This window comes from Impatiens glandulifera, chromosome 4 (genome assembly GCF_907164915.1).
Source record: "Impatiens glandulifera chromosome 4, dImpGla2.1, whole genome shotgun sequence".
In the NCBI taxonomy this organism is placed as follows: Eukaryota; Viridiplantae; Streptophyta; class Magnoliopsida; order Ericales; family Balsaminaceae; genus Impatiens; species Impatiens glandulifera.
The window spans coordinates 5092296-5107727 of record NC_061865.1 but is presented as its reverse complement, the minus strand read 5'-3'; the positions used below and the strand labels follow the sequence as shown (position 1 = coordinate 5107727).

The 15432-nt window shown below is 37.0% G+C and overlaps 2 protein-coding genes across 2 annotated transcripts; one reads left to right on the top strand and one right to left on the bottom strand.

The window, feature by feature from the left end:
• Window positions 1-132: 132 nt before the first annotated feature.
• Window positions 133-4716, bottom strand: LOC124934159 (probable sugar phosphate/phosphate translocator At1g48230). Its single transcript, XM_047474640.1, has 10 exons — window positions 4437-4716; window positions 3332-3551; window positions 3095-3202; window positions 2309-2340; window positions 2093-2143; window positions 1663-1724; window positions 1319-1580; window positions 747-1012; window positions 561-658; window positions 133-485 (listed from the first exon to the last, which is right to left on the bottom strand). The coding sequence occupies exons 2-10, from the start codon at window positions 3422-3424 to the stop codon at window positions 318-320; spliced, it is 1140 nt and encodes a 379-aa protein (XP_047330596.1). The 5' UTR covers window positions 3425-3551; window positions 4437-4716; the 3' UTR covers window positions 133-317.
• Window positions 4717-13063: 8347 nt separating this feature from the next.
• On the top strand, window positions 13064-14026 carry LOC124934525 (uncharacterized mitochondrial protein AtMg00810-like). The gene has a single exon (XM_047475061.1). The coding sequence runs from the start codon at window positions 13064-13066 to the stop codon at window positions 14024-14026; it is 963 nt and encodes a 320-aa protein (XP_047331017.1).
• The last annotated feature ends 1406 nt before the right edge of the window (window positions 14027-15432 follow it).

Below are 15432 nucleotides of genomic sequence, written 5' to 3'. Positions count from 1 at the left end.
ATCCATACTGTTACATTTTTTCAAATTATAATATATAAATGATCAAAATTAATAAATTAAAAAACTTATTTTGAAGGTCATAATGGTCTTTTAAACAATATGTAATGGTTATAAGAAGCCAAAAAAAAAAAATGAAAACACCACCATGACTTGGATAATTGGTACAATTCTTAGGCTGTTTTGACTGCAGAAAAATAAGGGATGTCTTTAAAACCACCAATACAAACTTTGTATTACCTCTATGCAAAAGAATACTACCAAGATATATTTGATATCAGCAATACAAATAACACTACTATTACTATTCGTAAACTATTTCAAGCATCATGACTGCTCAACTGTGTTCGTCCCATAAACGAAAGTCTCGACGAAGAAATTAAAGGCGTTTCTTCATCACCTATCAAATCAATATCTCTAACCCCTTTATTATCGTCGATCATATCTGGTCTGTATATGTCTGATGACCTTTTGTCTGACTTCCAATCCTAAATCAAATCAGAATTAAGTTTTAGAATCTTGGTTAGTTTCTTAATAGCAATTTAGAAGGAGATGTAATTAACCTTTGAAATTCTTTCAGGAATATTTTCTAGTGGAAGTTGAGACGAAGCTCGGACATCCTTCACCTTCAGGTAGTTATACAACACAACTCCACATAATGCTGCACCAATCAGATGGATAGCGAAAAAAGGTTATTTTGATTCATGACATTCTGAAAAAGTATAAATTAGTGGGGGAAATTTAATTACCAATTGCATAGCCAGTAATATTCAGCGCAGTAATAGTCGATTCAGGAAATATGACAGTTGAAAGAGCTATGAGTATCCAATCTTTTAGTACACCCGCAACTCGAATTGTGACTGCTCCAGTTCTTCCAATTACTAAGAAAATGGAGAAGTTCAATGCTAAAGCACATATAGCATTCGAGAAGAAGATCCAGAAGTTGAATTGAATCTGCGTGACTTCCATTCCGGGCTTCTCTAAGAAGTACCATGGTATAGCTAGGAAGAGAAAACTGCATCAAAAGAAACACCATTAGAAAATTACCAAATAAGCCCTTGTTTGGTGAACCTTAGTAGGTCAGTGTAAGTTATTGAACATTTAGGTTATTTGGGGGAATGATGGGATTGATATGGGAAAGTGCGTTATTTGTGATTAAATCAAATAACCCATATCGAACGAGGCCTCAAATAACACTTTTTCACATCAATAAAATCATCAACCAAAAGACTCTTAATATTCTAGTTATATAATCCTAATAACCTATTAAACCTACAACAAACAAGCTAAGAAACAACTAAAATATATACAAATCTAGTACCTGCATGGTGCTATGTAATACAAGCTTGTAATGGGGTTTAAAGACAGCCCTTTTTTCTGGAGTAGGACTTGAGTCAAAACAAGCCTAAGAGCTTCAGCAAATATGCCTGCAACCTGGTAAACCGTACCAACCACATTGAAATTGATCTCCCCATATGAGGAAACGACAACTCCAACACTGACCAGCACCATGTTCAAGAATACATCACACCTTAATTTGTCCGTTCCACATAAAACAGCCATAACAAAAGTTGCCACTGGCACTGGTATATTCACAAATATGAAACATAAGTCAGAATTTGGAGAAGAAAAATACAATAATATAATTGATTTTATGCCACATACTTAGAGCCTTCAGCATCTGGATGAAAGCCACTGAAATATGCAAGTAGGCAGTGTTACCAAACCTGTGGAAGGAGATTATAAGCCAAATAAATTATTTCTTTCTCCATATTTCTAATTTGCAACAGTTTATGCATGAAGAATCTTGGGCCTTAACCAAAATATCAAATTAACCTTCATTTATTTATTTTTTATAAAATTATAAAATATTATAATGAGGACATTTAACTAAAATAATTAAGTTTTCACAACAAACAAGGTTTAAATATTTTCAAATAACCCTACATTTAAACATGCTCTTGTACTATACCAAAACTATTCTAGGAAAGATTTAATTGAAATAGGTTCCAGAAATAAGTGAACACCATAATCAGAACTGCAGTTAACTATACTAATAAAACGAATAATAAAGTAACATATAAACAATACTTACCACAGACTTGAAGCAAAAAAAGCACTTATGGGGATCACGCATGTTGCATATCTGTTATTGTCAATTCAAAGAAGATGATAAGGATTATAATACATTTTGTTTTTAAAAATTTTTATGGTAAAGTTTGGATAAAGTAAGAAGTTAATTGTGTGCTGTGAATAGTATAATCAAATTTAAGAAACTATGACAGAATCATAGAGAGACAATGTTCCTTACATTTCAAAGGTCATTTTAACTGGAGAGACCACCTGCAGATAATAGTGAAAGTATAAAGAATAAAGTAAGTAACTTTCCGTGGACAACAATAAATATGAAGTAAAATATTTGACTTTCTAAGCCATTTCTTTCATTTAGATAGTTTGGTAAATGATAAAAAAGAGTTAAGAATGGATAATTTAAAAGTTTTCTATGACGCCTCTGATAATCTGATTTTGATCTGGACTAGTTAATTTCATTAGAGTTACTATGAATATTCTCAACAGAAACCAGAAGTATGTTTTGCACAAAACAGCTCCTGAAATTCCCAGGGACTTTTTTTCATTTGAAACCTTGAAGCAAAACATTGGTGGCAATGAGGAAATACAGTACAGTTATCTTTTTTTATCATGGAAAATTCTTTTACTTCCTGTATCGTTCCAACTTTCTTACATTTTAGTTCATATTCAAAGTATTTCTAGCTAATTACCACTAACAATGAGTCATGAATGGACAAATCTAATGTCATAGAAAATGTAGATTTGACTCATTATAAAGCCGTATCAGGAACCATAAAGCCAATCCACATTGCCACAATGAGAGAAATAGTCTTTTAAAGTTCAAGTCATCTCACAAAGAAAAAAATCATATAAGTTGCAGACACATTAAGCAGCTTCAGGCGGGGCAGCAGATATGGTACAACATTAGAATAAGTATAATATTTTTTGTAAGGCTCATAATGTAAGGCATCATAAATAAAAGAAATCTCAAGGTCAAGTATTCTCATCATGTAAGGAGGAATCATACCTTAAAAACACGAATGAGAAAAAATGCTACTATTCCGGAAAATCCCATATGGATCATAGTAAGCGTTATTGGAAATGGAAAGTTGAAGTACTTTGGCGAGAGAACCCACTGTAAATAATCACCAAATACACATTAATTATGCATGTAAACATTAAAACTAAACAATAATTACACTAAGATTCAGACAATAAACCACACCAAGAAAAAAGACAATAGTAGAAAAGGTGAGCAGTTTACCTTGTTATACAATATAACTCCAGACGAAAGCAGAATATAAACTAATAGGTACAGGTACGTCAACATAAGCGATCTATTGATCATTTTCGCCATTTCTTTTCTTCTTGCAGGAGAGTTGCTGCTACTCTAACAAATTCATCTGAATCGATCTCAAAAGTAAATCTCCAGAGCAGTTGGCAATCCTTCACAAGTTTATGCCACTGTTGAAGACATGAAGAGTCTGTAAAATCCGCAACATCAGAGTAGAAATCAGTCTATGTAGGATATAGCAGCCAATGATTGACCAGAACATAATTCTGAACAGGAATCCGAGTTAAGTTCCACAATCATTACACACAAGAAATCAGTTTACAAAGAGAACCTGAACATAATTAATCTTTGAAGAAGTACTTTAGATCCACAGGAATTATTCGTGCTAATATTTGTATTAAGAAAATTCCAGTTAGATTTCATTAACACCTCAAGTAAGAAACTAAAGGAAATTGAAAAGGCTTCTGAAAGCCTCTTAATCCCGTTCCATTCCTTTCCAATGTTCCTCTCCTTAGATATGATTGCCAAATGTGATGGATAATCCAAGAAAACAGGTATCCATGTGCATTGTAAGTAGCATATTCTCTGAGCATATAAAGATCCTTTACTATTCCTGGACAAAAAATGGAACTAGCAGAAATCCTTGTACATCTGTAAGCTTCTAGTTCTGATGATAATACTATGTAGATCAAGTGCAACTGTTTTACTATATCGAATATGATTTCCCTACAGATTTGTCTCTTCTACATTTTATCCAGGAACATCGTAAGCAAATCGGTGTAAGGTGATTGAGATATAGATCCAAAAAGTGCAAATGCGTCATCTAAATATAAATAACACAGTAACTTAGAAATAACTGTATCAAGAAATGATCAGACATAACAGTGAAAGCTACAATACAAACAAATAAAAAAACAAAATGGAAGAAGAAGATGAAGTGATAGCAACTAGTCGATACAATGTATCTGACAATGAGTAAATAATATAATCATTTTTTCAACATTCCATACTAAGATGAACGTAAACAGAGTAAAAACAAGTTGATTGATCTGTAAGTAAAGAGAATGATAAGAACCTGATTGAGAAATGGCGTCGATGTTCGCCAATGGTCCGCTAAGATAGAGATAGAGAGAGAGATCTTGCCGCGCGACCAACGGCCAGATCCAGAGATCTGTTATCGGAGTTACACCGGAGCGGTTTCTTCAGTCGCCGGCGAAGTGAAACTTGAAAGAGACGGAGAGAGAAAGAGAGAGAGAGAGGTTAATAATAAATGTAGAAGGATTTGAGTTACCGAGATATGACGAGACGGATCAGAAAAATGAAGTTCAGAAGAGAGAGAGTAGAGAGAGAGATTTTCCGATGGACCCCACGGCTGAACTAGTACGAAAAAAAATACAGTGTTATGTTTACACAACTATTATTATTATTTTTAACTGATTTTGCCAGTTTGATTAATTTATAATGTGATAAGTTAACTCAAAAATTTAATTATAATATGATTTAACTTAATTTTCTCTCTATCCCTTAACTATTAAGCTTTCCAGCTATTAAAGCTATTAAACTGATAATCTTACTCTTTAATACTTTTTTATTCATTTATCTCATATAATTATATATTTTTAATATATTTTATTCAATCTCTTTTTAATATTTTATAATAATTCTCTCTTATTTATTTTATTTTTTAAAAAATATTTTATATATTTATATAAAATTATTATTATAATAATAATTTAAATATATATATATATTACCTTCTTTATTAAAATATTTTTTTTCTTTTTAAAGATCTAATTCAAATATATAGTAATTTATATAAGTTAATATTTTAAAATGAATATATATAATCTTTTTATATTTTATATTTACTACTAGATAAATTGATATCAAACCCAACAAAATATGTTATAATTTTTAAATAAGGAGAAACTAATACTAAATATATTTATATATATATATATATTTATTGTATATCATATATATATATATATATTGTATATCATATATTATATTATATATATATTAATATTATATATTAATAATTATTTATAAAAAATAATATATTCATGTAATTTATTTTAAAATATATTATTTATTTAATTTAATTAATTTATTAATATTTAAAATTAAATTAATAATATATATATAATATTAACTATTAAATAATATTATAAATATAAAAAATAAATACATCCATATAAATTGAATGGTTAGCAAGCTGAAACAATATAATAAACTTAAGTCTTATTTTATAATAATAAGCTGGATCAAACTACCCTTATTTTGTGTCACAAATTTATTTATATAAAATTGTAGACAACTAAATTTTACACTATTCAATTTAAATAAATAAAAATAAATTAATAATAATTCTAAGTTATTTTTGAAAAATATATAAATAAATAAAAAATAAACAAAGTCATATTAGACTTAAGCTAATTTGATTTAAGTCAAAAGCTTACACCAAACTAGTCTAAGTCATTGGCTCAGTCTAAGCCATAAACTAGAGCCAAACCTCAACATGCAGATTAGCCCCAGCATTCAAAGTCCATCAACAGGAAGGTCTAACGTCAAAGAAGGCCCAACCAACCTAGGATTACAATTAAATAAACAAAAGGTTAAGGATCTCTTTAAACAAAGAGAAAGAGATGGGGCCTCTACGTTTAAATAAACGGCAAGAGACCCCTCATTTCCCATAAACCTAAAATCCATCTCCCTCTTGTCGACCTCTCATCCACCCGATGAAGAACATCGGCCACCCTCCATTCACCTCACCCACAAAACGACACCAAATATGGTATTTTCCTTTCGGATAAGATCGACAACATCCTCCACGACATATTCACGTCATCAACCTTATCCATGCTGATAAGGTCGATGATGTTACATTCTCCTTTTCTTCACAAAGTCAAAACTCTAGAAGGCTTGAGAGGATAAGGATTTGACCAATCATTAATGCTTTCAGTCGAAATGACTTGACTTCTTAAAGATATAAAGACAGTTAGTCTGCCTATAAAAGAACCTTTTATAGAGGAAGAAAAGGAGAAGAAAAATAAAAAAGAAAAAAATCGGAGAAAAACAAAGGAAGTGAATGAAGAACCGAGGAAGAAAAACAGGCTTGTAGTTTAATAAAAAAAAAAGTAATTTGTATAAATTTATCTTCTGATCTTTTAAAATAAGAACCAAAACCATAAATTTATCTTTGTATTCTTAATATAACTTCATTTTTTTTATATTATATTAGTTACAGATTTTAAACAATATTATCATATATTGAACAATTTATTTCAAGAAAAACGAAGTAGGGACTGAAAGACAAAGACCAGTGTCTTTTCAGCCACTATATGATCTAGATCTTCTTTTACCATATTATGTTTGCATGTGTTGTGTTTATGTGAAATACAAAAATAGAAAAAGTGAACATCTTAAATTTGATGAACGGAAATCATGCACAAATGTAAGAGATTCATTTTTTCTATTTTTATATTTCACAGATTAACAGAAACACATGCAAAAATAATATGGTAAAAGAAGATATAGATCTAACAGTGGCCGAAAAAACACTAGTCTTTCGATCCCTACTTAGTTTTTTTCTGAAATAAATTATTCAAAATATGAAATATATGATAATATTGATTCAGATATGTAGCATTATATAAAAAAAGTGAACTTGTATTAAGTATACAAAGATAAATTTATGATTTTGGTTATTATATTAAAAAACAGAAGATAAATTTATGCATATCTACTTGTTTATTAAACTTCGAATTATTTTTCATCCCTAGTTCTTCTTCTACGTTCTCTGTTTTTCTCACTTCTCCTCTTCTTTTTCGATTTTTTCTTATCCTTTTCTTCTTCATCTGAAGGTTCTTTTATAGGCGGACTAACCGCCTTTAAATCTTCGAGAAGTCAATCATTTCGACTGAAAGTAATAATTGATGGTCATATCATTATCCTCTCAAACCTTCTAGAGTTTTTACTTTGTGAGGACAATGCAATATCATCGACCTTATCGACATGGATAAGGCCAAGTACGTGAAAGATGTTGTCAATCTTATCCGAAAGGATAAGACCTAATCTGGTGTTTGTGGGTGGGATGAATGGAGGGCGGTCGTCGTTCTTCATCTTCATCAGGTGGATGTGAGGTCGCCCAGAGGAAGAGAAGATTTTAGGTTTATGGGAAATGAGGGGCCTCTTCCCCTTTTATCCAAACGTGGAGGCCCCTCATCTCTTTCATCTTCTCATCGGTCCAATCGTCTAGCATTCTTTCCTTCTTAGCGGTCCAAGGTTGTCACGTCTTTCTCTTAGTTTAAGGAGATCCCTAACATTTTTGTTTATTTAATTCTAATTCTAGGTTGGCTGGGTCTTCTTTGTCGTTGGGTCTTTAAATTGATGGGCTTTAAATGCTGGGTAACTGACCTGCATATTGAGGTTTGGCTCTAGTTTATGGCTTGGGCTGAGTCAATGGCTTATGCCAATTTGGTTTAACCTTTTGGCTATGACTTTGCTGGCTCTTTATATATATATATATATATATATATATATATATATATATATATATATATATATATATATATATATATATATATATATATATATATATATATATATATATATATTTCTCAAAAATATATATTAACAGATTATATTTCATAGATTAACAGGATCACATGCAAACATAATATGGTAAAAGAAGATATAGATCTAACAGTGGCCGAAAAGACACTAGTCTTTAGATCCCTACTTAGTTTTTTCTGAAATAAATTATTCAAAATATGAAATATATGATAATATTGATTCAGATATGTAACATAATATAAAAAAAGTGAACTTGTATTAAGTTTAAAAAGATAGATTTATGATTTTGGTTTTATATTAAAAAACATAAGATAAATTTTTGTAGATCTACTTGTTTATTAAACTGTGAATTGTTTTTCTTCCCTAGTTCTTCTTCCACGTTCTCTGTTTTTCTCAGTTCTCCTCTTCTTTTTTGTTTTTTCTTCTCCTTTTCTTCCTCGTCCGAAGGTTCTTTTATAGGCGGACTAACCGCCTTTAAATTCTCGAGAAGTCAATCATTTCGTCTGAAAGCAATAATTGATGGTCATATCATTATCCTCTCAGACCTTCTAGAGTTTTGACTTGTGAGGACAATACAACATCATCGACCTTATCGACATGGATAAGACCAAGTACGTGAAAGATGTTGTCAATCCTATCCAAAAGGATAAGACCTGATCTGGCGTTTATGGATGGGATGAATGGAGGGCGATCGTCGTTCTTCATCTTCATCGGGTGGATGTCAGGTCGGCTAGAGGAAGAGAAGATTTTAGGTTTATGGGAAATGAGGGGCCTCTTCCCCTTTTATCCAAACGCGGAGGCCCCTCATCTCTTTCATCTTCCCATCGGTCCAATCGGCTGGCATTCTTTCCTTCTTTGCGGTCCAAGGTTGTCACGTCTTTCTCTTTGTTTAAGGAGATCCTTGACATTTTTGTTTATTTAATTATAATCCTAGGTTGGCTGGGTCTTCTTTGCCGTTGGGTCTTCCTATTGGGATTTAAATGCTGGGTAACTAACCTGCATATTGAGGTTTGACTCTAGTTTATGGCTTGGGCTGAGTCAATGGCTTAGGCCAGTTTGGTTTAACCTTTTGGCTATGACTTTGCTGGCTCTTTATATATATATATATTGTTGGAATGTTAGTTTTGGGATAGTTTGGGGGGTTATTTGTAAGAGTGCTTTTATGCCTCTATATAACTCTAGTCTTTCATTTAATAAGAAGAGTTTTTTCCTTTTTATATAAAACTACTTGGTATCAGAGCTAGGTTTCAGATCTAGGGTTTTGTATCTAAAAACTGTGCAACAGCCGCCGGCCTCACCAGACCTCCGCCGCCCCTATCAGGACCTCCGCCCACCAGGGGCGCCGCCGCCTTGCTAGGGGCAGAACTGACCCGCTTGTGAGGGTTTGGATCTGGTCTCCTTGATGTTTTGAGATCAAGAACGGGTTAAAAGGAAGAGGAAGAAGTTTGAGATAATGATTTTTAGATCTTACGGGTTAAAGATCGTGTGATCGTGGTTTTGGGGAAGAAGGAAGATTTGACTCAATCTCGTGTAGATCAGAGTCGGATCGATGACAGGTGAGGGTTCGAACATGGGTGTTGCGATGAAAGAGGCCTTGGAAAAACTGAGTGGTGATGAGATCGCAATGTTGATGCGAGCATTCAACTTTGCCTCTAGTGACACGGCACCGAAACCAACCCCAGCACCTACACCATCACCCGCACCAGCACCTAGGGTGGAGCTTCCCCCGATTGATGTGAAACTCGATGTTCCAGCTTCGTATCTGCGCTGGTCACGTCGAGTGCGATACACACTAGTAGGGAGGAAATTAGAGGGGTACTTGACTGGAGCGGTTACTAAGCCGGTTGAGGGTACTCCAGCATGGGATGATTGGAGGTCCATTCACATGCTGGTGTATGTTTGGCTCTTAAACTCGATGACTACACCGATTGCGGCCAATGTTGAGGTATGGAGGATGTGCGGTGTGTCTGGGAGAAGCTGAAGAAGACTTATGATGGAGTGGGGAACAACCTGAGGGTTTACCAGGTCCAAGGGGAGATCGCTGCTTGTGTACAGGGGGAAAGGACTGTTCAGGAGTATGCCATAGAGCTGGAGCGCTTGTGGCTGGATCATTCCTACTGCACGAGGATATTGTGTTGCACTGATCCTGCGTGCAGGAAGACTGAGGCTTGCATGCAGGATAGGACCATGGGGTTTCTCAGAGGTCTGGCCCCAACCTTTGAGCAGAGGACTGCAATGTTATTGGCTCAGCCGAAGATTCCCTCGCTTGAGGAGGCAGTCTCGGCCATGATACAGGAGGAGACCCAGATTGAGCTCCAGGCTGGGGCAGGGGGACTTCCAGGGGTGAAGTCAGCCCTAGCTGTCTCCAACTCAGGTGGTTCCAGGTTTAGAGGTGAGACCCGGGAGTGCTAAAATTGTGGAGAGGTAGGCCACTTGATATCGGCTTGCACCAAGTCACCAAAGGCGAGGAACTCCGGTGGACGTGGTCAGTCTGGTGAGCGCGGTCGTGGTCGTGGCCGTGGCCGCAGAGGAGGTGGAAGAGGGGGCTACCGGGCAAACCTGATGGTAGCAGGTGAAGATAATGGAGATGGTGTGCAGGAGGAGGAGCTCTCTGCGGAGAATCAGGAGCTCTTGAGATCCTACTCCCAACTTCTTAGGAGAAAGGGAAGAGGTGCGGCAGAGAATGCATCTACCTCGGGTAACATTGCCACTTATGCTCATTCAGTTGCAGGTACTAGTGACACCCATGCTCTTGCCTCTATATCTACCGTTGGTTCACCATGGATTATTGATTCTGGTGCTTCCAGACATGTTACGGGTACTGTTGGAGAATTTTCTTCATATACTCACCTGAAAATCCCTGAGAGTATTTGAACAGCCGATGGTACGGCCCAACCCGTAGTGGGTAAGGGTACTGTGCGATGTACTGACTCCTTGACTTTGTCCAATGTTTTACATGCTCCATCTTTTCCAGTAAATCTCTTATCCATTAGTGCTATTATCCTCCAACTGAAATGTGTTGTCACTTTTGATATTCCCAAGGTGATCTTCCAAGAGAAGGGAATGGGCAGGAGGCTTGGGACTGGCACATGGCGTAATGGCTTGTGGTTTCTTGAGAGAAAAGAGATGGACTCAGCCCTCGCATCTGTGGTGGAGAGATCTGGAGGAGTGAGGAGTAGTGTGGAAGACTTGTTGTTGCTCTACCATAGGCGAATGGGTCATTCTTCTTTTAATCTGTTAAGTCGTTTGTATCCAGCTATGTTGAAAAAAGCTAATAAAGAGAGACTGGTTTGTGATGCTTGTGAGTTTGGCAAGCACACTAGGAGTTCGTATGTCAGTACATGTAGTAGGAGCACCTGTAGTTTTGATTTAATACATTCTGATGTGTGGGGGCCTTGTTCCACAACTTCTGTTAATGGTTTTCGATATTTTGTGTCTTTCATTGATTGCTTTTCTCGTACTACTTGGCTGTATTTGATGAAAAACAAGAATGATGTGTCTGCTTATTTTAAAAATTTTCACAAAGGAGTTCAGACTCAATACGGGGCAGTAGTGAAGGTATTGAGGTCTGACAATGGGACAGAGTACATAAACAATGAGTTCAGAGAGTACTTATCCTCTCAGGGAATCCTGCATCAGACCACGTGTCCGTACACACCAGAATAGAATGGGGTGGCAGAAAGAAAGAACAGGCATCTCCTTGAGGTAGCAAGAAGTATGATGATCTCAATGAATGTACCAAAGTACTTGTGGGGACAGGCAGTCCTGACAGCAGCGAGACTGATCAATAGGATGCCCTCACGTGTGTTGGAGTGGAAGTCCCCGCTTGAGTTATTGAAAGGTGAGATTAGTGATAGTCTCCCCTTGAAGGTATTTGGTTGTGTGTGCTTTGTGCAGAACAACAGACCAAATGTGGGAAAACTTGATCCGCGAGCGGTTAAATGTATCTTTGTGGGATACTCGGCTACTCAAAAAGGCTACACATGTTGGAGCCCAGTGGAGAGGAGGTTTTTTGTTAGTATGGATGTCACGTTTCGAGAGCATGAGCCATACTATTCTTCCCAGGATACATCACCCTTTGGAGACTCGCTTGATAATGGAGGTATGAGGCGAGAGGGGGAGAGTAGCAGTGGTAGTGAGAGGAGGATGGTGGGCGTGAACGATGTCCCTTGTGCACCGACAGGTGAGGAGGTGCCAGAACGAGGCGGGGATGACCCCGATAACGGTGGTACTCAAGCTCAAGGGGAGCTGCGAGTATACATGAGGCGAAGGAGGCAGATTGAGGATACCATGCCTACAGTGCCGCTTGTGTCAAGTCCCTTGTCCCTGCCTACCCCGACTTCTGAGACACCACTCGCTGAAGAGGAGTACACAGGTGATATGATTCCTCCCTCTTCCATTCCCACTCACATGTCCGTAAGGAGGACTCCTCGCCTCAATGCGGGAGTTCCCCCTGATCGATACGGTTTCCCACATGATATTGCCCAATTTGTTTCTTACTCTCACATCTCACCTGCACATGGAGCATTCATTGCATCTCTGGACATTGTCTTTATCCCTAAGTGTTGGCAGGTTGCTAAGGAGGATCCAAAGTGGAAAGCCGCCATGCTTGAGGAACTTGAGGCTCTCGCAAAGAACAAAACCTGGAAGCTTGTGCCATTACCACCAAGGAAGAAGGCGGTTGGATGCAAGTGGGTTTTCACTGTGAAGCAAAGTCCAGAGGGTCGGGTTGAGCGTTACAAGGCCCGGTTGGTGGCAAAAGGGTACAGTCAGACGTACGGTATTGACTATGATGAGACTTTTGCACCCGTGGCGAAGATGAGTACAGTGCGGACACTTGTTTCCTTAGCAGCGAATGAGAGTTGGAGGTTACATCAACTTGATGTGAATAATTCTTTTCTTCATGGTGAGTTGTTGGAGGAGGTATACATGGAGGTCCCACAGGGTTTTGGCACGAAACAAACGGAGGGTAAGGTGTGCAGACTTAATAAATCTCTTTATGGGCTGAAGCAGTCCCCTCGAGCCTGGTTTGACAGGTTTAAGAGGGCTATGGTAGGCATGGGGTACCGGTAGACCAATGCAGATCATACAGTGTTCTTCAGGCGACATGAAGTTCACATTACGATGCTGGCAGTGTATGTGGACGACATGATTATCACTGGTAATGATGAGGGTGAGATTGCATTATTGAAGAAGAGGTTGAGTAAGGAGTTTGAAGTGAAAGACTTGGGGCAACTCAAATATTTCCTTGGGATTGAGATAGCTCATGGTGTAGAGGGGATTGTCTTATCTCAAAGGAAGTATATGCTGGATTTACTTACAGAGACATGTATGCTTGGGTGCAAGCCTTTGGTGGCCCCGATCGATCAAAAGTCTAAGCTAAGTGCTGAGGCAGGAGAGCCAGTTGATAAGGAGAGGTACCAGAGGTTAGTTGGTCGCTTGATTTATTTGAGCCACACTCGTCCTGACATCTCCTTTGCGGTGAGTGTGGTGAGTCGCTACATGCATGACCCTAGGGAGGGTCACATGGATGCGGTGTACCAGATCCTGAGATACTTGAAGAGTGCACCAGGCAAGGGGGTGATCTTTCGCAAGAATGGGCATTTGAGTATTGAGGGATATTGTGATTCAGACTGGGCTAGTTGTGCCGATGACAGGAAGTCCACGTCTGGATATTGCATATTTGTAGGAGGCAATCTGGTCTCCTGGAAGAGCAAGAAACAGTCGGTAGTTGCGAGATCCACAGCCGAGGCAGAGTACAGGGCTATGGCTTTAGGTGTTGCAGAGATGATATGGTTGAGAGCTCTGTTGGTGGAGCTCAAAATGGACCAAGAGGCACAAATGAAGCTGTGGTGCGACAATAAGTCAGCTATTAGCATTGCTAATAACCCTGTGCAGCATGACAGGACCAAGCATGTAGAGATTGACAGATTTTTCATCAAGGAAAAACTGAATAACGGACTACTTAAACTAGGATATGTAACTACTAGAGAGCAAGTGGTTGACTGTCTCACTAAAGGGCTTAGTTCGTTAGAATTGTCGAGACTATGTGACAAGATGGGCCTTGTGGATATCTTTCGTTCGTAGGCTCATCTTGAGGGGGAGTGTTGGAATGTTAGTTTTGGGATAATTTGGGGGGTTATTTGTAAGAGTGCTTTTATGCCTCTATATAACTCTAGTCTTTCATTTAATAAGAAGAGCTTTTTCCTTTTTATATAAAACTACTTATATATATATATATATATATATATATATTAACAGATTATATTTCACAGATTAACAAGAACACATGGCAAACATAATATGGTAAAAGAAGATATAGATCTAACAGTGGCAGAAAAGACACTAGTCTTTAGATCCCTACTTAGTTTTTTCTGAAATAAATTATTCAAAATATTAAATATATGATAATATTGATTCAGATATGTAACGTAATATAAAAAAAGTGAACTTGTATTAAGTATACAAAGATAGATTATGATTTTGGTTCTTATATTAAAAAACGGAAGATAAATTTATGTAGATCTACTTGTTTATTAAACTGCGAATTGTTTTTCTTCCCTAGTTCTTCTTCCACGTTCTCTGTTTTTTCTCAATTCTCCTCTTCTTATTCGTTTTTCCTTCTCCTTTTTTCTTCCTCGTCCGAAGGTTCTTTTATAGGCGGACTAACCGCCTTTAAATCCTCGAGAAGTCAATCATTTCGACTGAAAGCAATAATTGATGGTCATATAATTATCCTCTTAGACCTTCTAGAGTTTTGACTTTGTGAGGACAATGCAACATCATCGACTTTATCGACATGGATAAGGCCAAGTACGTGAAAGATGTTGTCAATCTTATCCGAAAGGATAAGACCTAATCTAGCGTTTGTGGGTGGGATGAATGGAGGGCGATCGTCGTTCTTCATCTTCATCGGGTGGATGTGAGGTCGGCTATAAGAAGAGAAGATTTTAGGTTTATGGGAAATGAAGGGCCTCTTCCCCTTTTATCCAAACGCGGAGGCCCCTCATCTCTTTCATCTTCCCATCGGTCCAATCGGCTAGCATTCTTTCCTTCTTTGCGGTCCAAGGTTGTCACGTCTTTCTCTTTGTTTAAAGAGATCCTTGACATTTTTGTTTATTTAATTCTAATCCTGGGTTGACTGGGTCCTCTTTATCGTTAGGTCTTCCTATTGATGGGCTTTGAATGCTGGGTCTGACCTGCATATTGAGGTTTGACTCCAGTTTATGACTTGGACTGAGCCAATGGCTTATGCCAGTTTGGTTTAACCTTTTGGTTAAGACTTTGCTGGCTCTTTATATATATATATATATTTCTCAAAAATAACCTAGAATTATTATTATAAATTGGAGAGTGTAAAATTTAGTTATCCACAAAAGTGATTTAATAACAATTTAATTTTAAACAAAGAGAAAGAGACGAGGGCCTTCGTGTTTGAATAAACGGGAAGAGACCCCTCATTTACCATAAACCTAAAATCCATCTCCCTCTTG